The 24,245-nt window shown below is 43.3% G+C and overlaps 1 protein-coding gene and 1 long non-coding RNA gene across 2 annotated transcripts in view; one reads left to right on the top strand and one right to left on the bottom strand.

Moving 5' to 3' along the window:
• The window catches only part of DAPK1 (death associated protein kinase 1), a 147,138-nt gene extending 127,860 nt beyond the window's left edge, over positions 1-19,278 (bottom strand). Inside the window, exons 1-2 of the mRNA XM_056524552.1 lie at positions 19,122-19,278; positions 8,377-8,530 (exon numbers count right to left, since the gene is read on the bottom strand). Coding sequence (XP_056380527.1) covers positions 8,377-8,438 — 62 coding nt within the window. The 5' untranslated portion in view covers positions 8,439-8,530; positions 19,122-19,278. The remainder of the gene's footprint in view (positions 1-8,376; positions 8,531-19,121) is intronic.
• On the top strand, positions 2,044-12,280 carry LOC130275918 (uncharacterized). Its single transcript, XR_008844956.1, has 3 exons — positions 2,044-2,155; positions 4,861-4,933; positions 11,925-12,280. It is a non-coding gene; the product is annotated as an uncharacterized LOC130275918 (long non-coding RNA).
• Positions 19,279-24,245: the final 4,967 nt, after the last annotated feature.

Here is a 24,245-nt window from a genome sequence, read left to right as displayed (position 1 = left end):
AACATTCCGGCTGAGAGGTGTAAGAAGCTTATTGATGCAGGGATGTGGAATTTCTATCGCCCGACGCCCGGGACTAGCGTTTTGGGCGCCGGGCAGGTGAATTTGTCCGGCCCTTAGCCCGGCTTCGGGCAAGCAGGGCCGGACCAGACAAGTGCAGCAGCGATCTGCAGTCTGTATGGAGCGGGATGCAGACTCCTGCCCCGTGCAGACCTGCGTCCTCTGCATCTGCACGGGGAGACTGTATGCGGCGCTCACAGGGGAGTATGGAGCGGGCTCCGGATTCCTGCCCGCTCCATACTCTGCAGCCCCTGGCTGTTCTCTGTAGCCGGGGGCCGTCGCTAATAGCCAGCATGCGGTGATCGCCGCTGTCAAAGCTGACAGCGGCGTCTAAAGGGACATGTGACAATTGGATCGTCATGAGGGACAAGTAGATTTTGCTCCATTTTAGTCCCGTGGACAAGTAGTTTTTCATAAAATTTCCACACCCCTGTGATGGTTATTTTTTTCAGTTATTTTTTCCAAAGGGTGTGCAACCAAATATTAAGTTAGGGTGCCAATAATTTTGTCCAGCCCATTTTTGGTGTTTGGTGTGACATTGTGTCCAATTAGCTTTTTTCCCCTCCTTTTTTTGCTTTAGATCCATTACCCCACAAAGGGAATAAACATGTGTATAGCAAAACATGTGTTACTGCAATCCTTTTCTGTGAGAAATACTTCATTACAGTTCAGGGGTGCCAACATTTATGGCCATGACTGTAAAATAGCATCTAATAAATGCTGTTCTATGAAGGGGTCTGTCTTGGTGACAGATTTGACAGCAGTAGAATAGATCACTATTTTCACTCCCAATAGTGGTGCATACTAAAGTTTTTTGTTGTTGTGTTTTTTTAAACTATCGGCAAACACTTTCGTTTTAATTCACAGAAAGCCCCCACAATTATGATCTATTGATAGATAAAACTGTTGTAGTCTCTTGACATTAACCATATCAACCATAGTGGAGAGCCACTAAGTGGCCTTGCTCTGGATGACCCTGTGGTAACACAATGAAACTAATAGGTAATGTAAAATACTTTATTTGTCCCCGCATCAACATATTCCAGCAGCTGACATCGGTGACCCATTCACCATCAGGGGTGCTGTCAACGAAAGGGGACTGTCCAGCTAGGAGCCATTTTTTTGGGCAATCAAGCGTGTCCTGTAGCAGTGACAAAACCTCCTGACTGTATGCACCTAGAGCAGTGATTGCCAACCAGGGTGCCTCCAGCTGGGGGCACCCTGGTTGGGAAACACTGATATAGAGTTATGCAATGCTCATTCCCGGGCTGTAATACATATCATACTCAGCATTTGTTTGTTCATTCATCATTATGCAATAACCTTTAATAACACATAACTGATCCACTGACAAAAAATGTGCTGCAATAAAGCAGGTACAAAGTACATGCAAATCCATTTCTTATCCTGTCATTTTCCGCAAAACACTTGGGAACACTTTTTTATGAAGACACTATGGCGATAACAAGTCACTGGATAGTGTCAGAGAACATCTGGTCAGACAAGGCTTCCAGATCAGCTGTTCCTGGAACTGCGGCTCCAATATAAAAGTGGTCATTTCTAAGTAAACAACCTCCATAGGACATTGCTTAGGCTGCTGTATACACTGCTTTATAGAACTTGGGGGAGATTTATCAAAAAACCTGTGCCGAGGAAAAGTTGACTAGTTGCTCATAGCAACCAATCAGATTGCTTCTTTCATTTTTAAAAAGGCCTCTGAAAAATGAAAGAAGCAATCTGATTGGTTGCTATGGGCAACTAGTCAACTTTTCCTCTGCACAGGTTTTCATAAATCTCCCCGCTAAAATATGTATGGTATACAGTAACCCTTCAATATAACTTTTTGTTAATCCTATACATTAGTTTTTTATGTCCTGAATTTGATTGATTTCAAGGAATAATACTGCATGTATATCATGATGTTTTCCCCCTGCAATGTGATGTTGGGGTAGAATCATGGTTGTGGAGTGTGCTTAGTATAGACTGTATAAACCATAGACCAGCAGGGTGCACTACCTGAAGGCATGGAAATGATGGTAATCTGTATTTTAACCCTGTGTGAACTTCCTCATAGCACTGTGACCTCTGTCTTCTGCAGGTAACTGGAGTTTTACCTCCACCGCCGCTCCCCCCCGCCTATCCTCTGGCCAGAGACCGCCACCGCCCGCTTCTTTCCCCCTGCCGGTCCTGAGTCCAACCACCGCCGCTGCCCGCTTCTCTCCCCCTGCCGATCCTGATTCCAACCACCGCTGCTGCCAGATTGCGTCCCGCGCTACTTCTGGCTCCGGCGGCGTCCTGAGCTGTCACTGTGCGCACTGGCGGCAATGTTGCGTTGAGGACATCACTAGTCATTGTACAGTGCACAGCAATAGCGCAGTACGCCACAGGAGCCAGAAGTAGCGCGAACCCCGGGAACAGGTAATTATAAAACCGGGGATGGGCAATGGGGCAGCGGCGGCAGTCTCTAGCCGGGGGGGGGGGTGTTAAGGGTGCATTATCGGCAAGGTAATTGACAATACCGATAACGTCCAAAATCGTAAATATCGCCCGATAATATCGGCCAAACCGATAATCGGTCGATCCCTACCCAAAACCGAGCCTACCACTGTATTTGGTCCGGGTGAAAAACTGTATTGAAACGTATAAGTTTTATTTTTTTTATTTTTTTTTAAACATGGGAGTCAATAAGAACCGTACAGAACCATATGTGCGTATGGTTCCATCCGGTTTGAAACCATACGGTTTTTGACATTGCACAGTTTTTTTCTTGGAATTTCAATCAAAAAAGTGAAACTTTATTCATTATGGAATGAAAAGTTAAAAAGTATAAGTTTTTTTCTTAAAAAATGGATGCAACTGGACATCATTTTTCAAACCATATATGGATTTAAATTTGTACATACATTTTGATTCAGTTTAATCAAGTTTTGAGGAATCATTTATTTATTTTTTTTATCAAAAACCTGATACGGGAACTGTATTGCAAAAATGTGGTGTGAACCCAACCTGACCCTTGTTTTGGTGCTAAATTATGTATGGCTGCAATAGTACTTCATGCTTATTTTAAGCTTTTTTTTGTTTTCTTTTTTAAAGGAGTACTCTGGTGCAGAGTACTCCTGCTCCGTCCTGCACGGGCTGAAAAAAAAAATGAAAATAAACCATCACTCACCTTCCTGGGTTCCCGCGGAGAGTCACTACAGCTGATCGGTCCTCCGGTTCATACTTCCGGGTGTAACGAAGCGTCACATGGTGCTCAGCCTATCGCCGGCCGAGGCAGAACATTGCGGCGGCCGGCGATAGGCTGAGCGCCATGTGACGCTTCGTTTCACACGGAAGTATGAAGAGGATGGACCGGAGGACCGATCAGCTGTAGTTGCGCTCCGCGGGAACCCAGGAAGGTGAGAGATGGTTTATTTTCATTTTTTTTTTGCAGCCGGGGCAGGACGGAGTAGGAATACTCTGCACCAGATTACTCCTTTAAATAGCAGATATGCCACACAGATATACAGTGCATTTGGAAAGTCTTCAGACCCTCTCACATTTTGCTATGTTGCGGCCTTAAGCTAAAATAAAATAAAACAATTCAACTTTTCCCCCCCATCATTCTGTACTCAATATCCCATAATGACAAAGTGAAAACAGAAATGTTAGAAATCTTTACTGAATTTCTTTCCATTTATTGAAAAGGAAAAACTAAAAACATTGCATTAACATTACGTATTTAGACCCTTTATTCAGTACCAGTACTAGCTTCTCTGCACAACCTCTGAGACTCAGCAAGGTTGGATGGGGACCGTCGGTGGAAGCCATTTACAGGTCTGTCCAGAAAGGTTCATTTAGGGCTGTGGCTGGGCCATTCACAGAGTTGCCTCTAAGCCACTCCTGTGTTTGCTGTGCGCATTGTCTTGTTGGAAGTTGAACCTTCAGCCCAGTTGGAGATCCAGAGCACTCTGGATCAGGTTTCTATTAAGAATATACCTGTCCTATCTCAGTTCAGCATTTCCCTAACCAAGATGCTGATATTGGGCAGGTGATGTCTGGTTTCCTCTAAATATGAAGCCAAAAAAGTTCAATCTTGGTTTCGTCAGACCAGATAATTGTGTTTCCCACAGCCTGAGAGGGAAGGGGGCTTTCGTGTGTCTTTTACTGAGGAGAGCCTATTTTCTCAACACTCTACCATTCTGGGTTTTATAGCATGGTGATGCAGTAATTATTTACCTACGGAGCATTTTTGCATTGGCACACAAGATCTTTGAAGCTCAGCCAAAGCGACCACTGGGTTCCTGGTCACCTCTCTTTCCAAGGCCCTTCTCCCCAGATTCCTTAGTTTGGTGGGGTGGTCAGTTCTAGTAAGACTCCTGGTTGCTGTGCTCAAGATTTTTCAGTGCAGTAGAAATTTCCTGTACCCTTCTCCAGATCTGTGCCTCCACACGATCCTGTCTCTGAGCTCTACAGGCAGTTCTTTACACCTCATGGCTTGCTTTTTTGCTCTGAGATGCATTGTCAGCTGTGAGACCTTATATAGACAGGGTTGTGTCTTTCCAAATCCTGTCCAATCATCTGAATTTACCACAGGTGACTTCAATCAAGGTGTAGAAACATCTCAGAGATGATCAAGAGAAATGGGAGGAGCCAGAGCTACATTTCAGGTGTCATATCATCTGAATACTTATGTCTATGCAACAGTCTAGTTTTTTATTTTTAATATATTTGCAAGAAAATATAAAATAATAGTTTTTACATTCTCAATATGAATGTTGAGTGCCATTTGATGGGAGTAAAAGTGTTTTGTTTTTATTTCAGCACAAGGCAACATAATATGGGAACACATCACCTCACCTCAATGTACCGGCTTTAGATGAGAAGGCGCACCTAAGTAAGTGATTCTGATTATAAGATTACAATATGCCATTCTCTTCTATCCGCCTCCTCTACAACCAAGTAAATAGAAAACTGCAGGTGTTTCCTCCTAGGTCAATGGACCTCCGGAAAGACATTCACATGGAGGTGTCAGAAAACTAAGTGGGGTTTTACACACAGCTTTTTGTAACAATCTTTGTGGCAGTTTTTTTATTTCCTTTTAAGAGCCGAAGCTGAAGAACTACTTATACTGTACGTTCTACAAAACTGCCATAAAACTACAACGAAGGGTCATGTGAAAAAGCACCTTACAGCAAATCTCACACCTTGTTCACTTGCACTAAACCCAATAAACAAGGTGCAGGTGAACCTGATTAAAAAGCGCTACAACTCACCCCCGATCCATGGTCCGGTTCTGGATTCCAAGGCTGTATACAGGCCCCATTCTAATCCCTCCTGCACAACTGGAGCGGAGCTGGTAAACAGAGCTTCCCTGCCTCCGTCTTTTTCTGCTCTCATATGCTGCCCAGGTCAAATAAAATATTTAAATAAATATTCATAGCCCCTTTGCTCATGTGAGCGTAAGGTGGTTGGGTATATAAGAGCAGAAAAGCTCTGTATGCCGGCTCCCGCATTCAATGTGCAGGAGGGGGGAAATTAGCAATATAGTATAAAATAGAAATCTACAGCCTGGATCTCTGGAACTGGACCACTGATCTAGGTGAGTTATACCTCTTTTTAACCAGGTTCACCTGCACTTTAAGTCTTTCTTCACACAATGGAATTTCTGTGCAAAATTCCCCATTGAAATTCTGTTAAGCCCCTGTCAGGGCACGGTCTACACAAAGATTTTCTGTGCGGACAGTAGCCTGTGTGAACATAGCCTAATCCTGTTTATTGGGTTTAGTGAGGGTGAACAAGGTTTTGCTTTAATGGAGGCTAACAAAGTGTTTGTCCAGTTTTGTTTATTCAAGCAAAAGCTCTTTACCATGTGCATATTCCAATCTCACATAAAACACCAATCTATTAGACTTCACCTTTAGTAATAAAATATAGTACATTGTGATCCTTAATACTGCACTATATTATGCTCTATGATATTGAATCTCTCAGGACCAGTGGATATCCATTTATACCGTTTAGTGCTATACTTTGAAAGGTATATTGGGTTTCAGAGCACTAGACAGGAACTGTTTCATAACAGTAACGATACCGGACATGAATTAATATACTGCTGGCATCCACATGCAATTGCTATGTAGAAGTTATTTAATGGGGCAGTGGGTGGCTTCAGTAATTGGTCTCTGTCTGGGGTGGGGGGGCTAAAAATAAGTAGATGAGACCTATTGTAAATTAAGAATCCCATTAATAAATCCTCTTAGCATATAGGATGTGAAAAGTTTATATGTACACAGCGCAGCAATCAGAACAGGTGTCATGAGCAACTTTCAAGGTCACAGTAACTCTAACATTTCTGGTGCAAACTTTATATACCTAACCGGAGCAACACCCCCCTCCTATAGTGATGAATATGTGTGATGTGACACCGGCCATATGAAGCACATAAACGAATAACAGACTGTCTCCCTGTCTGTACACATAGCTTCAAGTCAAAAAACATTGCACTTCTATAACTTATAGCGTGAATGGACACTTGGCAGATTTGCCTATGGATTTGCACTGGTAAAACCATCAACATGTTTACAATACCAGTGAAAAGGGAGATATCTATTGTTTGAATCCAATTCTAATTCGGGTTGAAATTCATAGTGAATCTGCATCAAAATCCACATGAGACGCGCTGTAGATTTGTGCTAAATGGAAATGCATGTGTCATCCAGGAAAAGCTGGGTAAGAAATGAAAATCCAGAAATTGTTAAAATCTTTGGGGAGACCCAAAGATCGCTTCTTTCATTTTTCACAGGCCTTTTTACAAATGAAAGAAGCGATCGGATTGGTTGCTATGGGAACCTGTACCACTCTTCCTCTGCACAGCTTTTAATAAATCTCCCCAAATGTGTCCAGATATAAGCTCACAGTCTGGCATGTATTCCCATTACAAGCAATCAGATGCGCTGTTTTTTTTTTGCCATGTGATACGTCTCGCGCTATACGAACATGGCTTAACCAATTAACCGTATTTTTCGCCGTATAAGACGCACTTTTTCTTTCTTTCTGGGGGGGGGGGGGGGGGAGAAAGTTGGTGCGTCTTATACGGCGAATACCTGCGGCCATCAACGGCCGGACCCGCGGCTAATACAGGACATCAAAGCTGACCGCCACGTCTGAAGTGAAAATAACACTAAGCCGGCTGCTCAGTCGGGCTGTTCGGGACCGCCGCGGTGAAATGGCGGCGTCTCAAACAGCTTACAGGACACTGGGAGGGACCTTACCTGCCTCCTCAGTGTCTGCTCCGTGCCGGGATCCCCTGCATGGCTGGCGCTTTCCTGCGATGTCATCACGTCATCGTGCATGCCGTCCCGTCATCCAATAGGTGCGGCGTGCGTAGCGACGTGATGACGGCGACAGAGAGCGTGGATTCCGGGGAAGTAGACGTCCGGAGCGTCGAGGACACCATGGGGACGCGGCGACAGCGATGGAGCGACATCCAGGGCAGCGGTGACGGGTCCGGAGCGATGGGGACACGCGAGTATTACCTCCTATACCAGTGGTCTTCAACCTGCGGACCTACAGATGTTGCAAACATCTGGAGGTCCGCTGGTTGAAGACCACTGTTCGGTGCAGAATCATTTTTTTCTACATTTTGGACCTTTAAAATAAGGTGCATCTTATATGTTGGAGCGTCCTATAGGGCGAAAAATACGGTACTCACAATAAATCATAAATAAAGTATGGGGTAGATTTATCAAAACCTGTCCAGAGGAAATGTTGCTGAGTTGCCCATAACAACCAGATTCCTTCTTTCATTTTTGAAAAGGCCTCTCAAAGCAATCTGATTGGTAGCTAAGGGCAGGTTTTGATAAATCTCCCCCTATCTCTTTATAGACAGCACATACAAGTATTCTGTATAGTCCATTATGGACATAGCCAATGCACAAAGGCAACTGAAAAGCCATAGAAATAGTTAATGTATTGATGTAACAGATCACCCTTTATCTTTAATGTCACACGCTGAAATAACACATATTATATTCCCATCTTTTTGAACAGTGCAAAAAATAAAAACTCAAAAAGGTCAATGATTCTTTGCATAGGAAACAGTGAGTCACGAGTGGTTAACAGCCGAAGCACACTATATCATTTTCACATGAGCCGCCGGAGTGTAGCTTAACCAATTTGAATGGTCCTCCTATTACCAGAGGAAAGTGTAATTATAATTATACAGATTTAGCACAGTGACCACATAAAGAGATCTGTCAGTCACAAGAAGTAGTTACCATCCCGTCTAATGCCGGCACTTAGCAAAACAGCCAGCGACATGCACACAATGCTGCTTACCTTCCAAGCTCTTCTCCAATATCATAATAATCCTCCAGGTTTTCCTGTCTGAACACTGTCATGGTGTCTCAATGCTCTTTACAAGCCCACTGCTTTAGGAGCCTCGACGTCATCACAACACAGAACGCTAGGATCAATGGACATCTTATAGTTCCTGTATGGGAAAAGAAATAAACTATCAATAAACTGTACACATAGCTTTTATGTGTCCATATGGCAATCATTTTTTATATTTCCATGGAACATTTTTAACTAGGAGTGCACTTTCCTTCCATTGTCATCGGCAGAATACATAGGATTTGTATCTAATTCCATATTACTTATTTAGGGTTGGACACTTCCTAGCATGATCAATGCACCTAGAAATCTATTGCAACCAATATTTTAGATTTTTCTATTGATATATATATATATTCATTCATTCATTCATCAACAATAAACCTAGAAATGAATGATAAAATTAACCAAGAAATATAATTGCCCTTTGCATGTTCAGTTGTTTAGAAATCCTACAGGACCTGACCTTATTGGTTAACCTCTGCAGATCTGTACCATTTTTGATTGGGGAACGGCGGAAACTTGTGGCTTAGCCAAGGGCATGGGGTATAATTGTTTGTGTACTACTACAATTATGGCAGTGGGGAGAGGATCCTGCTGCAGCCAGATGTCTTAGGCTGGGTTCAAACTACGTTTTTGCTATACTGTTTTCAATCAGTTTTTCTAAAGAAAACCGAATGGCAAAAACAAACAAACAGATGGAACAGTATGGGAAAAAGTAAACCGTATGCATTTTTAAACCGTATACTGTTTGTAAAAGTGCATACAATTCTGTCCGTTTTATTAAACAAAATGTTTTTTTTTTTTAAATGTCCATTTTTAATGGGAGGGGTGTTGGGTGGGGACTTTAGGATGCAAATACGCACATGCAAAGTAAAAACCGTATACGGTTTCCCGTATGGAACCGTATACATGTATGTTTCCCATTGACGTCCATGTTAAATAAAAAAATACATGCGGATGCAGTATGGATTTTAAACCGGAGTCAAAACCGTGGTTGACCACGATTTTGTCTCCGGTTTAAAAACCGTACAGCAACCACATACGTTTTTTTTATTTAACATGGATGTCAATGGGAAACGCACATGTATACGGTTCCATATGGGAAACCGTATACGGTTTTTACTTTGCACGTGCGTATTTGCATCCTAAAGTCCCCACCCAACACCCCTCCCATTAAAAATGTACAACATTTTCAAAAACTTATGTTTTTTAATAAAAACGGATAGAACTGTATGCACTTTTGAAAACAGTATCAGTTTTAAAAACGCATACGGTTTACTTTTTCCCAATACTGTTCCAACCGTTATTTTTACCATACGGTTTTCTTTAGAAAAACTGATTGAAAACAGTATAGCAAAAATGTGATGTGAACTCAGCCTTACAGCAAGACACAGGAAAGCAAGTAGGAGGAGGGCACATTTCATATTTTTAATTGTAATAGAAAAAAGGCATACAGGGGAGAAGAGCTGGGGTACTTTACAAAGTTGCAGATTTTACATGTTGGTTGTTCCTTTAATAGCTTCCTAAAGTATTGGACTACAAGAACAATGATACAGCATATACTGTGAGGAGCATTCACAGAGTTATCGTAGCACTCAGTAACCTGGTATATACCAAGAAAGTGATCTTTTGGCATAGCTGGAAAGGTATGCATTGGTATACCTGTACGGATTAGGGTGCATTCACACCGCGTATTGTACATATGGGTGCCGGATCCAGCCGGGGGAGGGGCAAACGGGCGCTCCCATACCCCGGCCGGATCAGCCCGCAACTCCATTTACTTTAATGACCCGACCGGAGTCAAACGCTGACTGCGGTTGGCTCAGTTTTGACCCGTATGCAGTTTTGGACCGGACCTAAAACCGTAAACTGCGGTTTTAGGTCCGGTCAGGAAACCGCATACGGGTCAAAACTGAGCCAACCGGAGTCACCGTTTGACTCCGGTCGGATCATTAAAGTAAATGGAGTCACGGGCTGATCCGGCCGGGGTATGGGAGCGTCCAGTTTGCCCCTCCCCCGGCCGGATCCGGCACCCGTATGTACAAAACGAGGTGTGAATGCACCCTTAGTACAGTCATCTAGGGCAACATATGCCCCAATACACTTTGGCGGGAGAATAGCTTGTAGAATCAAAGAGTGGAAAACTGTCAGACAGGGACATTAATTTTTTCAGTAACAAAAAAAACAAACAAAAAATACAGCTTTCACATAAAAATACATCTTGCTTGTTCAGTGATACTACCAGCCACCCAACACAACAGTCAACAAAACGTGTTAAACACTCCAAATTCAAACTTTAATCACTGGGACAGGTTTCTCACAGCCCCTCAGGGCAGTCCAAGTTATAAAGCCCGGTAACCAGATGTCTTCAGCACCTGTGCTGAGCTGGGTTAGGCTGGGTTCACACTACGTTTTGTCCCATACGGGAGCGCATACGGCAGGGGGGAGCTAAAAGCTCGCGCTCCCGTATGTTACCGTATGCGCTCCCGTATGTCATTCATTTCAATGAGCCGACCGGAGTGAAACGTTCGGTCCGGTCGGCTCATTTTTGCGCCGTATGCGCTTTTACAACCGGACCTAAAACTGTGGTCAACCACGGTTTTAGGTCCGGTTGTAAAAGCGCATACGGCGCAAAAATGAGCCGACCGGACCGAACGTTTCACTCCGGTCGGCTCATTGAAATGAATGACATACGGGAGCGCATACGGTAACATACGGGAGCGCGAGCTTTTAGCTCCCCCCTGCCGTATGCGCTCCCGTATGGGACAAAACGTAGTGTGAACCCACCCTTAGCCTGAAAGCCTGGAGTGGCCCAGAATGTGAGGCCCCAGTATTAAATCTACCTTTTATCCAATAAAAATAAAGGCCTAATAACAGGACTTACCAAGCTGAGCTTACAACCAAGCCCTGGCAAACTGAGTCTCTCCAGAGATTTAACTATTTCTGGATTTTTCATATCTCACCCGACTTTCCCTGGATGACATATGCATTTCCTTAAAACCTGGTATCCACTATCCACATATGACAGGTAGCTTGGGTAAAATACATTCCTGTCACTGTGTCTCAGCCTATACAGTGGAAATTAAAGGCAAGCATCAGGAAATGCTACCAACATATATATAATCTTATGGAAGACTTTAACATGGTGTGAACAGAGCCCTGCATATTTGGGACCTCCAGATACCACTGTACTTGGCAATGCATAAGATATATTATGATAATATATTTCATGGGTACAGTATTAACATGGTGTGAACAGCGCCCTGCATATTTGGGACCTCCAGATACCACTGTACTTGGCAATGCATAAGATATATTATGATAATATATTTCATGGGTACAGTATAAACAACACAAAACAATAAGTATCTATACGTTTGGTGCATTCTCAAGCCGCTCCATGCCATGGACAGCCTTGGGTCCAGCAGTGAGTGAGGTAGAATCTGTAGCATCCTAGTAATGTGACATATTGTCCCCCTTTTTTACAGGCCAAAGCTGTCCAAAACAGATATATCATCTAGGTCAAATTGCCAGAATCCCTTCTCTACCAAGTTTATGAGAGTATAAAAAAGGGTGGCTTCTTCCTCTTCTATTATTCCCAGGCTCATTTCAGTGTCAGGTAATGTCAATGTGAATACTGTTACTAGTTACTAATTTTCGTGAAAACTACAGGAAATTCATTGTCCAGGAGATCGGGTGAAACTGCTTCCAAAAGGTAAAGAAACCACAATGCAGTCCAAAACACAATAAAAAAAAAAAGCCCATAAAGGTGGGGTTGGGACCCATAGTTGACCACCAAAGAGTCAAAGTTATTTTCCTCAGGAAAAATGTGTGTCTGCCAGGAAATCTGATGGCGCTTCTCCGCTAAATAACAGCTGTAACCTTTATCTCTAGAAAAACAGGTGTATAGGTTAGCAAACAATGCAAACTATTTACATGCTTTACATAGGTTGCACATGAAAAACCAAAACCCAGAGAATAGTTTTAATTTCCTTTAACTTGTTTTCTTGTCAGATCACAGTGATATGTAAAGTGCCCCCACTGGCTTTCTCAAAAGCCAAGACCTTTGCTTCGAACCTTGCTATACAGATCACTACTAACAACACAATGGGACATTCTCCTTTGTCCCCAATGGTCAATGGCTTAGGACATTGATTCCCAACAGGGTTTAAAATCTCCCACCCCAGCGTGCGCACCTGTGAAGGGGGGGGGGGGGGGGGGGGAGTCTGCGTGGCATTGCATGTACGTGCGCACTGCGCCCTCCCTCCCCCCGGGACACCGTGAGTCAGGCCGGGAAGGGGATATATGTAAGGGGGACCATTCTCTTGGCCCCAGGACCATCCATCCTCCCAGCCCCAGGACCATACATCCTCCCGGCCCCCTGCAGAAGGACATTGAAAAACAGCTCAGCTTAATTACGGTAATGCACCCTCTTCCCTCTGTCCCCCCACCTTTGTCACCCCTCTCTTACGCCCTTTCACCCATGTCCACTTTCCTGTCATCCATGTCCACCTTGTCCACCACCCCTCTGTTACCTCCTTGTCATTACTGTCCACCCGTCACCCACGTACACACTTCTACACCCCTCTGTCACCCCCAACACCCATTAACCCTACACCCCTCTGTCTCCTACACCCCTCTGTCAACCCCTTCGCCCCCGTCACCCATGTACACCCCTCAATACCCATCACCCATGTACACTCCTCTACACCCCCAACACCCGTTACCCATGTACACCTCTGTCACACCTACGCCTCCCTGTCACCCATGTACACCCGTCAACCCCTATTCCCCCGTCACCCATGTACACTCTTCTACATCCATGTACACCCCTCTGTCAACCCCTACGTCCCCGTCACCCATGTACACTCTTCTATAACCATCTGTCACCCATGTACACTCCTCTACAACCATCTGTCACCCATGTACACTCTTCTATCCCCTCTGTCACCCATGTACACTATTCTACACCCCTCTGTTACCCCTTTACACCTATACGCCCCTGTATTCCTCTTCACTTGTAAAAGGGGAATCTGGAGGCTGATGCAGGAAAAGTGCAGAGCCTAATAGGTTTGTTTTGCAGGTTTAACGGTGAAGAATTGTGGCTAGAAGAAATCGTTATGACGACCCGGAGAAGAGAAGGGAACAACGCTGATTTTTGATTTTAGAAGACGTCACTTGTGAGTTGCGGTATAATGCAGCACTGTAATCTACATAGCCAATAGATAAATTGATGTTGTGCTTTGCACCACCCCCCTTTTTTTCTTTTGCTTGTCAAATTCGTTAGGGGTACCCCGCGGGGAAAAAAATTCCAAGGGGCTCCCTGAGCCGAAAAAGGTTGGGAACCACTGGCTTAGGAGCTGTATACAGTAAGACACATCATGTTACTTACGTCTGTGTAAGTAGACTCCAAATCTGCAAGTGTCTGTGTGTCTAGTCAGAGGAATGTCCTAACTAGCCTTCCTTGTCCATTCTCTTCCTCAAGTCTTGTGAAATTTCACATTATACTACAGTTCTGTGCTGGAAACAAGACTTTCTACATTAACAGGTGATGTATTAAAGGAACTGTATATACTCTATGGGGGGAATTTTTCATTATTTGTCTATTGTAGACACAGTTCTACCCCTTTACACTCTTGTCTATTGTACACTCTTGCTCAGAATTTATTAAGGCTGTGCATGTCCTTTGATAAATCTTGTGCAAATATAGAAATGCCCCCCTCACTCTACCGTACACTCCTTCTCTACCTTACAGGAAAAGTGGACGTAGGGATTTTGTTCTATTGCTTTGAGCCCAGGATTCCATTGAGGTTTTTTAATGCATCATAAAAAAACGCCAGAAAAACTGTCCCAGCTGTTTCCTGCCTTTTGTCAGTTTTTCACTTGCGTTTTTGCTGGTGTGTGGAAACAAAAAAATGTACTAAACTTTTTTTTTTTTCTTTGAAATTTAGATACGTGAATGCGGAGGACTATATCAGATTAGGTGTATTGCGACGATGAGCAGCGTTTTTTTTTTAAATACCAATAAAAGGGTTAACGAGGGGGGGGGGGGGGGGAGTGTTTTAAAAAAAAAAAAATCCATTACCAAGTCGGGGGTTAGCGTTAGCCCCCAAAACAGCTAGCGCTAACCTCCCAACACCACAGGGGTGCGAGTACCAACAGGCCCGGAGGGTCAAAAATGGCGCTCCTGGGCCTAGGCGGTAACAGGCTGGCGTTATTTAGGCTGGGGAGGGCCAGTAACAATGGTCCTTGCCCACCCTGGTAACATCAGGCTGTTGCTGCTTGGTTGGTATCTGGCTGATACTGAAAAAATTTGGGAACCACACACTTTTTTTTTAAATTTATTTATAAAAAAAAAAAAAAAACGCATAGGTTTCCCCCTATTTTCAGTATCAGCCAGATACCAACCAAGCAGCAACAGCCTGACGTTACTAGGGTGGGTGAGTACCATTGTTACTGGCCCTCCCCAGCCTAAATAACGCCAGCCTGTTACTGCCTAGACCCAGGAGCGCCATTTTTGACGCTCTGGGCCTGTTGGTATTGGCTCTTCCAGGCACCCCTGTGGCGGTGGGTACCGGGGTAATAATTGGGAGTTAGCGCTAGCTGTTTTTGGGGCTAAGCCCCGGCCTAGTAATGGATTCCGTCTAGAAGACAGATTCCACTACTAACCCTGAAAATTCAATTATAAAAAACACGGACACATTGAAAAAAAAATGTCATGTCTATCGGAGGGGGTATGAAATGTCTATGGCCAAAATATGCCTTAAACAAAGTTCCTTGTTTGGCATTAGGTTGTTGAAAAGTACTTGTCAATGTTTCTCTGGATGATGTTGGTGTAGAGTCCAGATCTGCTCTCATACACATCAGACATGTGTTGGCAGATCTCTGGAGAGAAGCATATTGGATTTTATCTGCCAAATCCTTTTTCTTCACAGAGAGATAAGCCACTGACAGTAGAGTCTAGCAGTGTCTTACCCCCTTCAGTACACATGCTCGGCTGAGTGTTAATGTGAATGGAAGAATTGGGAGAGTTTACCATAAGATGGCACAGCTGGTCTCCACCAAGACTGTGGAGTCAGTATGCCAAATCTCCCACTCTGACTCCTATTTTACCACACTCCAAATACTGTACTTTGTAAATAGCTCATGTATCTTTATAACAAATATACAGTGGTCCCTGAACTTACAATGGTCTTAGGTCACAATAATTTTCAACATGCAACTGTCTTTTCTTGACAATTGTAAGTTGAAACCATACTCAACATGCTACAGACAGTCCAGATCTGCGAAACATGTTAATGGCTGGAAGGACTGACCAATCAGAATGGGTATTTCACTGATAAAACACCTGCATTACTGAGGTGCACTGACTGGCTGTCTGGTAGCGCCTCCCTACAGTACGGGGAGGTATTACATGTTCTGTAGCACTCTATACCTGTACCAGGGTTAGCTGCTTCTTTGGACACCAGGTGATGGCGGCTCCATGTTACTTCTTTGGGACACTGTGTACTCTACAGGACCCTATAGAAGCTTCTGTCCTCTACATAGACAGTGATTTAAAGAGAACCTGTCACCAATCTAAACTTTTAATATATTGTTCCTTATGTTATTATAAGACACTTTGCTTTTTTACTTGCTGTTAAAATTCTCAACCTTTATATGTTTTTAATGTAATTGAAAAAGCAGCCACTAAGTGACTTTGTTCTGTTCCCAAACAGTTCATTTGGTCTCCACCTGGACTTGCAGAAGTCCAAACTCAGGAAGTGGTGCGGGCATAGCAAGGCACAGCTCTCGCAGGCTTCAGTGACGTCGCTCCAGCTGGGGAACGCCCACTTTCTCCTCCCAGGAGCTCACACAATGTGAGCAAGGGGAAAGGTATTTTTAAAGTTTTTTAAAGCTCGAAAATACTTTTTAGGGCAGGAGGGGTGTTAGGAGTAGTTAGTGAATATAATCGGAGTTAGTTATGAAAATATGGTTTGATGACAGATACTCTTCAACAGTCTTCTTGGAGAGGGACCATCTGCAGTGCCTACACCTTCTATAAAGCCTTAGGCTGGGTTCACACTACAGAATTTCTGGCTGGGCAAAAGCTGACAATCAGTTGTCGCTAGGACTGCATGGACATTGCCACCCCCATAGATGGCAAATTCAGCAGAGCAGAATCCGCCTAAAGAATAGACAAGATCATTCTTACGGCCTCAGAATTTCGGCAGTGGAACGTCCGCTGCTGAAAATCCAGTGTGTACTATGCAGTGAAATCCCATTAACAGGGATGTGATTCTGCTGCACCCGAATTATAGTCAGAAATTGTGAACCTAGCCTTAAAGGCCATCTGTGGCCCAAAAAAAAATGTATAAAAGTGTTTGATTGCGGGGGGTCCGACGGCTGGGACCCCCGTGATCTTCTGCATGGGGCCGCGGCTCTCCCGTGCAGGAGGCATGCCGGCAGTAGCACGACGTTGCGGCCGACACGCCTCCTCCATGTAGTTCCCATAAAACTGTACGGGGAGGGGGAGTACCGTCATCCTCTCTAGGTCGACGCTACGTGCATATTAGCTTTCTCACTGAGACATGTGTTCAGGAGATCACGGGGGGTCCCAACGGTCAGATCCCCCACCTTTCCACCCCCCGATCAAACACTTATCCCCTATCCTGTAGATAGGGGATAAGTGTTATAATGCTGCAGATATCCTTTAAGGTAGCCATTTACCTTCAATAGCTATTCTCCCCACCTACAGGAATGTTCAGCTTGCCTGATTGTTCATATAGAGTTCTTCAGGATAAGAATCAACTGAAGTTGGGGTCTCAACATGGACCCCTACCAGAGCAATTGAGCACTCCTACATTTTAAAAACTTTGTTTACTGCCTCTCTGCATTAAACCAATAAAAGAGCACATACTTACTTCCCTCACTCCCCCACTGTAAGATTTTCATGTTCCAGCTACACTCGTTCTGCCAACTTCTGATGATATCCCATTAAGCTCTGTGATCAGGACGTCATCGTATTTACTACAAGCTAAATCTACCCTTTAAAGTGGGGAGAACACCCAAGATCCTGGTTCTCATCAAACACTAAAAAATAAAATAAAAAAATAAAAATTTACATTGTTTTTTTCAGCTCCCACCCAGCTTTCCCATAATAATCCTTTCAGTCTACAATTTTTTATTACATCAAATATATTTTTATATGAACCCTTTTCCCACCCAGCTTATTTTGGAGTCTCTTTGTTCCCTCCGAAAATTTCACATCATTCATAGTAATGATCAAGGTCCATTTGTGTCATCGTATGAAAACTTTTTCAGAAAATTTGCATTGAATAATAGGAATTCCCGCAGAATCTCCATACTAAATGCCCCATAGTCTCTTCACTGCAGCTTGTATGCCTGGTGATCCCTTTGAGGGTGGGTTTACACCACGATTTTTCTATTCAGTTTTTGGATACGTTTAAAAAAAAAAAAAAAAAAAAAAAAAAAAACCTATGCAACCGTACAGCAAACCGTGGCCGTAGACTTTCCATTCATAACCGTATGCACCATATTGTATACGGTTGTCTCCGTTTCTCAATCCACACGTTTTTTTTATTTATTTTTTTCTGGACAGAAAACCGTAGCCTACCACGGTTTTTGGTCCGGGTGAAAAACCGTATTAAACCGTATACGTTTAATACGTATACGGGAGTCAATGGGAACTGTATGTGCGTAGGGTTCCATCCGGTTTTCACCATACGGTTTTTGACTTTGCACTGGTTTTTTTTTCTTGGAATTTCAATCAAACAAGTGAAACTTTATTCATAATGGAGTGAAAAGTTCAAAACGTATACGATTTTCTTTCTTAAAAAAACGGATGCAACCGGACATCATTTTTCAAACTGTATACGGTTTTCAACCGTATACAGATAAAACTTTATAGACACATTTTGATACAGTTTAGTCAGGTTTTGAGGAATCCGTTTTTTTATCAAAAACCTGATAAACTGTATTGCAGAAAGGTGAACCCACCCTGACTTTACACATGGGAATGTAGTCAACCAGTGTTTCCCAGTGTGCCTCCAGCTGTTGCAAAACTACAACTCCCAGCATGCCCGGACAGCCGAAGGCTGTCCGGGCATGCTGGGAGTTGTAGTTTTGCAACAGCTGGAGGCACACTGGTTGGGAAACACTGATGTAAACTGACGTATCAAAGGCCAATCCTATACAGCTCATTTCTTGTGGGCAATGTGGATCTGACCACCTTTATCCATAGTGATGACATCCTGCATCAGGAAAGCAGCAGCCCATCCCTGGATGTGTACAGCTAGCCATACAGATGTGGCCGCTGCGGTACATACCCCATTCAGAAATGGAATAGGACACTATATACAAGGCTGTGATCACACCTGCAGCTGCCATACACTTGTACTATTAACCATTATAGATGGGAAGCACATCATAGAACCAGTATTACAACCAATCACCACAATATTAATAATGATAATGATCATGAACTGTGATCACCAGGGGTTACCAGGACATATGGCATGAGGGGGGGCACCCATATCATGGTGGGGTGCACACTCTGCTCTACAATAAAGCCCAGCCTTTTCTATCAGTGCCAACAGATAGGAGCCTGCCCCTTCTTCCCAATCACAGAGGCAGCAATAGCAACAAGGAAAGCTGAGAGCAAGAGAAAGGGAGCTCTGGCTTACCAGACAATGCCAGGGAGCCATAAGGCTGCAGCCACACACGCCAAGGGACAATGCTCAGGGACAACATGCGTCCAGTCCAGAGGTGCAATGTCTTCTCTGCTGTCCACCGAGCTGACACCAGCACAGCCACCGTGCTGCCGGGGAGTGCACTGACTGGAGGAGGAGGAAGCCTGTGAAGGAGGGGAGAGGAGGGGGAGGCGGCCGGGCAGACTCGTGGGGAGGGGTGGAGGAAGACTGCCAGGTACATTCACTACTGTGTGAGGGAGAGGAGGCATGGACTGAACTGCTTTACCTCAGGGTGGAAGTTACCTTCATATTCATTGCTATCTCTCTTCACAATAACCTAATGCTCTGTAATATAACTGCACGGCTGGGTTCACACCACGATTATGCTATATGGTTCGTGTATCAGGTTTTTGACTTTAAAAAAACGGATTCCTCAAAACGATTTTCTATACAGTTTTTGGATACGGTTTAAAAAAAAAACAAAAAAAAACGTATGCAACTGTACAGAAAACCGTGCCCATAGACTTTCCATTCAAAACCGTATGCACCATATTGCATACGGTTGTCTCCGTTTTTCACACCACACGGTTTCTTACTTTTTTTTTGTTCTGGACAGAAAATTGTGGCCTATGGCTGGGTTCACACCACGTTTTTCAAATACAGTTACCGTATACGGGTTTCCGCTAAAAAACGTATGGCAAAAACCGTATACAACCGTATGACTCCAAATTAAAACGTATACGGATTTTCCCCGTACGGTTCTATCCATTTACATCAGTTTTTGCCAACGGTTTTGCTATTTTAATGCAAATTTTTGCAATTTAATAAAGTTACTATTGTTCTATTGAAATTCCAATCTGCACATGTGTCAACTCCAAAAACGGATTAGAAAAACCGTGTGCAACCGTATTCTGAAATTCTGTGTACGGTTCTCATAGACAACAATGTTAAAAGAACCGCATATGGTTCGCATACAGTTTTCCAACCGGAGGCAAAAACGTGGTCGACAGCGTTTTTGCCTACAGTTGAAAAATTGGCAAAACCGTATCCGAGGCAAAATGGATGCAACCGTACACAACATTTGGAATACGGTTTACAATTCATTCTCTATGCATACGGTTTCATATACGGTCGTATACGTTTTTTTGTGGAAAACCGTATACGGTTACCGTATTTGAAAAACGGGTTGTGAACCCAGCCTACCACGGTTTTTGGTCCAGGTGAAAAACCGTATAGACCCGTATACGTTTTTTTTTTTACATGGGAGTCAATGGGAACCGTACAGAACTGTATGTGTGTACAGTTCCATCCAGTTTTTACCATACGTTTTTTTTTACTTTGCACAGTTTTTTTTCTTGGAATTTCAATCAAACAAACTTCATAATGGCGTGAAAACATGGGAGTCATGGGAGTGACCTATACTATATACTACTATATATAGTCCAACATGCTGGGAGTTTAGGTTTTGCAACAGCTGGAGGCATCCCTGGTTGGAAATCACTGACCTATACCATATACTACTATATAGTCCAACATGCTGAGAGTTGTAGTTTTGCAACAGCTGGAGGCACCGTCAACTCCTGGACAGTCTGTGGTGCAACGTGGCATTGGTGGATGGAGTGAGACATGATGTCCCAGATGTGCTCAATCGGATTCAGGTCTGGGGAACGGGCGGGCCAGTCCATAGCATCGATGCCTTCCTCTTGCAGGAACTGCTGTCACACTCCAGCCACATGAGGTCTAGCATTGTCTTGCATAAGGAAGAACCCAGGGCCAACCGCACCAGCATATGGGCTGGCAGCGTGGCATGCAGCTCAAAAAGGTGTGTGCCGAATGCATGATTGCGGGGGTCCCCAGCGGTCAGACATCTTATCCCCTATCCTTTGGAAAGGGGATTAGATGTCTTAGGGCCGGAGTACCCCTTTAAGTGTTGCCTTTATTTTTTTGAGCAGTGTATATACTACTATATAGCCCAACATGCTGGGAGTTGTAGTTTTGCAACAGTTGGAGGCACACTGGTTGTAAATCAATCACTGACCTATACTATATACTACAAAAAGAAATATATAATAAGAAATAATTATATAACCAGTCCTCAAGAAGTAGTGAAAAAAGGAGAGAGAAAAGGAAAGAATGAATACAAAGAGAGAAGTATTAGTGATTTTGAATAAAAAATGTACAGTGATATGTGAGTAAAAATAAAAATAAAAACAAAAATAAAAATGGAAAGAAAAAAGAAAGAAACAGAAAAAAGAAAAAGCGAGTATGAAAGTTCCCAGTATCAAAGAAAAGTGGATAAGTGCAAAGTAATAATCAGAAAAAATGAAAGTAATGTGAATATTAATAATTATTAGACATCAAAAATATAAGAATAATGAGAATGCCTGCAGAAAATGATAATTCTTAAACAATCATATGCATTTATTAAAAATAATAATTGATGCCTGGGCAGGGCCCTTGCTCAGGCATGCGGTATAAATATTCCAATAGAATAATTTAAAAATGCCAACTATCTCAAAATATAAAAATTAAAAAATTAAAAAATTGTCCTTTGTAGCCGAAAAAATTTATCAAGTGATGTGAATAGCAACAGTATTGAATGTAATATCCGGCGATCGGAGAAACTGTGTACTCCAGTGATACTCCAATGTGAAACACAGTCACCTTAAACTGTAGTAAATGTTTCAATATTTCATTCAGAAAATATAATGTGATTGCTCACTGTTATCAACTTGTGTCCCACAACAGGTGTTTGTAGAATAGTAATATTAATAGCAAGATACAGTTGCTTATGTGAAGTCAGGCACAGTACCTTATGGTTTTGTTCACTGTGATGATCGGCAGCTGAATATCTCCAGAGTTGCAGGCTCCGGGGACTGTGGGAGCCCAGTGCCCGCACGGACCGGATCAATCACTACCCTGGTATGGGTAGGGAGGTACTTTTCGTGCCGTGGTTGGGAAGATGTGATGATCCCGATTACAATGATGTAAAGCGCTGGGTAATAGATCGTAGCCAAGCAGGAGTATCGTGCTTTGCACAGCTTAGTTGGCCAGTCTGTGGAGAAATCGGCAGCGGCTGCCCGGCGTCCTCGTGGCGTGTGAATAGCGCGCTAATTCACAGTGGTCCACTAGTCCGGGTCCTACAGCGCTGTCTAGGCAGTATCGGCTGATACAGGTATAAAACCAAATTGAGATAGGGATGGCTAATAGATATGAGACAAGGCTAGACGCGTTTCATGACTTAATGTCGCATTCCTCAGTAGCCTGATTAAATAAAAAAAAAATTTAAATTTAATCAGGCTACTGAGGAATGCGACATTAAGTCGTGAAACGCGTCCAACATGCGGGGAGTTGTAGTTTTGCAATAGCTTGAGGCACCCCTGATTGGAAATAAAAGCCCATAAAAGGTGAAAAAAGTTATGGGGGTCAAAATTTCCCCTGCATGTGTATCCTGTGAGGTTACGCATATATAATTTATTATGCAAGTTAGCGTGGCCGGTATTTTTTGGCAAGAAAGGTGGCAACCCTATGTTCACATGGCTAGACACTGCACTGAAATATCCACATCAACATAGAATCTGGCGCGCAGTTTTATTTCATGCGTTTTCACATGGCGTGTTACGGACTACGCAAATTTGCCACTTTGAGCCATTAGACCCACTAATCATAAATGCATCTGTAATACGCTTGTGAGAAACCTGCCTTTGGCTAGGGCTACACAGTGATTATCAATGAGACAGGATACCGCAGCCACAAATTGCCATGTTGCAATTCACAAGTGATTTTGGAATTTTTTTTTTTTTTTAAATAAGTTTAAATCATATTTTTTAAATATGCTCCCAGCCATTTTCCCCCTGTGAAGCTATTGGAACCACTCAAAAAACAGCACCACACCTGTCATTAGGTTGCGTGTGGTAATACAACTTGGCTATGTTCACTTCAATGGAACGGAGGTGCAATACCGCACACAACCTGAGAACAGGTGTGGTGCTGTTTTTTTTACTAAATCAGCTCTACATTTCTAGTCCTGGATACCTCATTTATTCTGCCTGACCAACCTATCAATTGTGAACAATATTTATTTATGAATACGGATTGCCTACACTGTGATTGGCTCATTATCATTGATTGGCACTGCTTATTATCTGGGCACCACTTATCTCCTCCAGGCTTTATTTATTAACTAGCACCATTAATCATCAGACATTTCTTGTATTAATACCATTCACTTTGTGTTTTATCTTATCTGTGACAGCACTACTTTAAATGGGCACCACTCATCTTTGATTAACTCAGCTGAGCACCGCTTATCTCATTAAATGTCATAAAAAACAAAACTTTGGACATAGAGACATGTCAAAAATGTTGATAGGTGGGTGTCTAATGTTTAAACCATGTACTACGGATCTACATACACAATTATCTGGTGTTGGATGCCACTGTGGTACTTATGACCATTTGCAGGAATCCTCCATTGTATGCAATTTTTGCTGGGGATTGCCCTTAGCAACGGATGACAAGTGCAGGACCTCCACCCCAGCGAAGGTGCACAACTGCACTGGGGGTTGAGATTTGCCTGCTATAACCACATTCATGTTAAAAGTTGCCACTTTTTTACCAAGGCGCATACTAATGCACCCTTTCATCTTATTAGGTAGCATTAAGGTTTGACTTGTGAGGCCGGCTATATATGAACCAACCAGGGTGGGGCTTGTTGCCTTTCTCCCCCCCTCCCATTATATGTATGCTTAACCCACACTGGAGGAGACTGGGAAGCAGACTGCAAGTCGGACCTAATGCTCTGTAAGTCAGTTCCTGGCTTTTTTATCTGGCCAGACAGGCTAGTGTTAGGTCCCGCACCACTTAAGAAACCTTGGCGTTGGTGTGCGGGCTCAAGTGTGTCCTTCATATAAGGATATACTGGCTAATTTCTCAATTTTACATCAATTTTGAGGGTTAGCTAATGTCATTGTTTACATCTACCACAGGAGTGAACCCATATTGTGGTCCACAAGTGCAGGTCCTCCACTCCAACATAGGCGCACAACTGCACTTGGGGTCGAGCAACTCTTATCATCTTAGACCACACTAATGTAATTATTTAATGTTGAAGGATTA

The sequence above is a fragment of the Hyla sarda genome, chromosome 1, assembly GCF_029499605.1.
Source record: "Hyla sarda isolate aHylSar1 chromosome 1, aHylSar1.hap1, whole genome shotgun sequence".
Taxonomy (NCBI): Eukaryota; Metazoa; Chordata; class Amphibia; order Anura; family Hylidae; genus Hyla; species Hyla sarda.
Note: the sequence above shows the minus strand (reverse complement) of the source record. Positions and strands in the feature narration are given on the sequence as shown.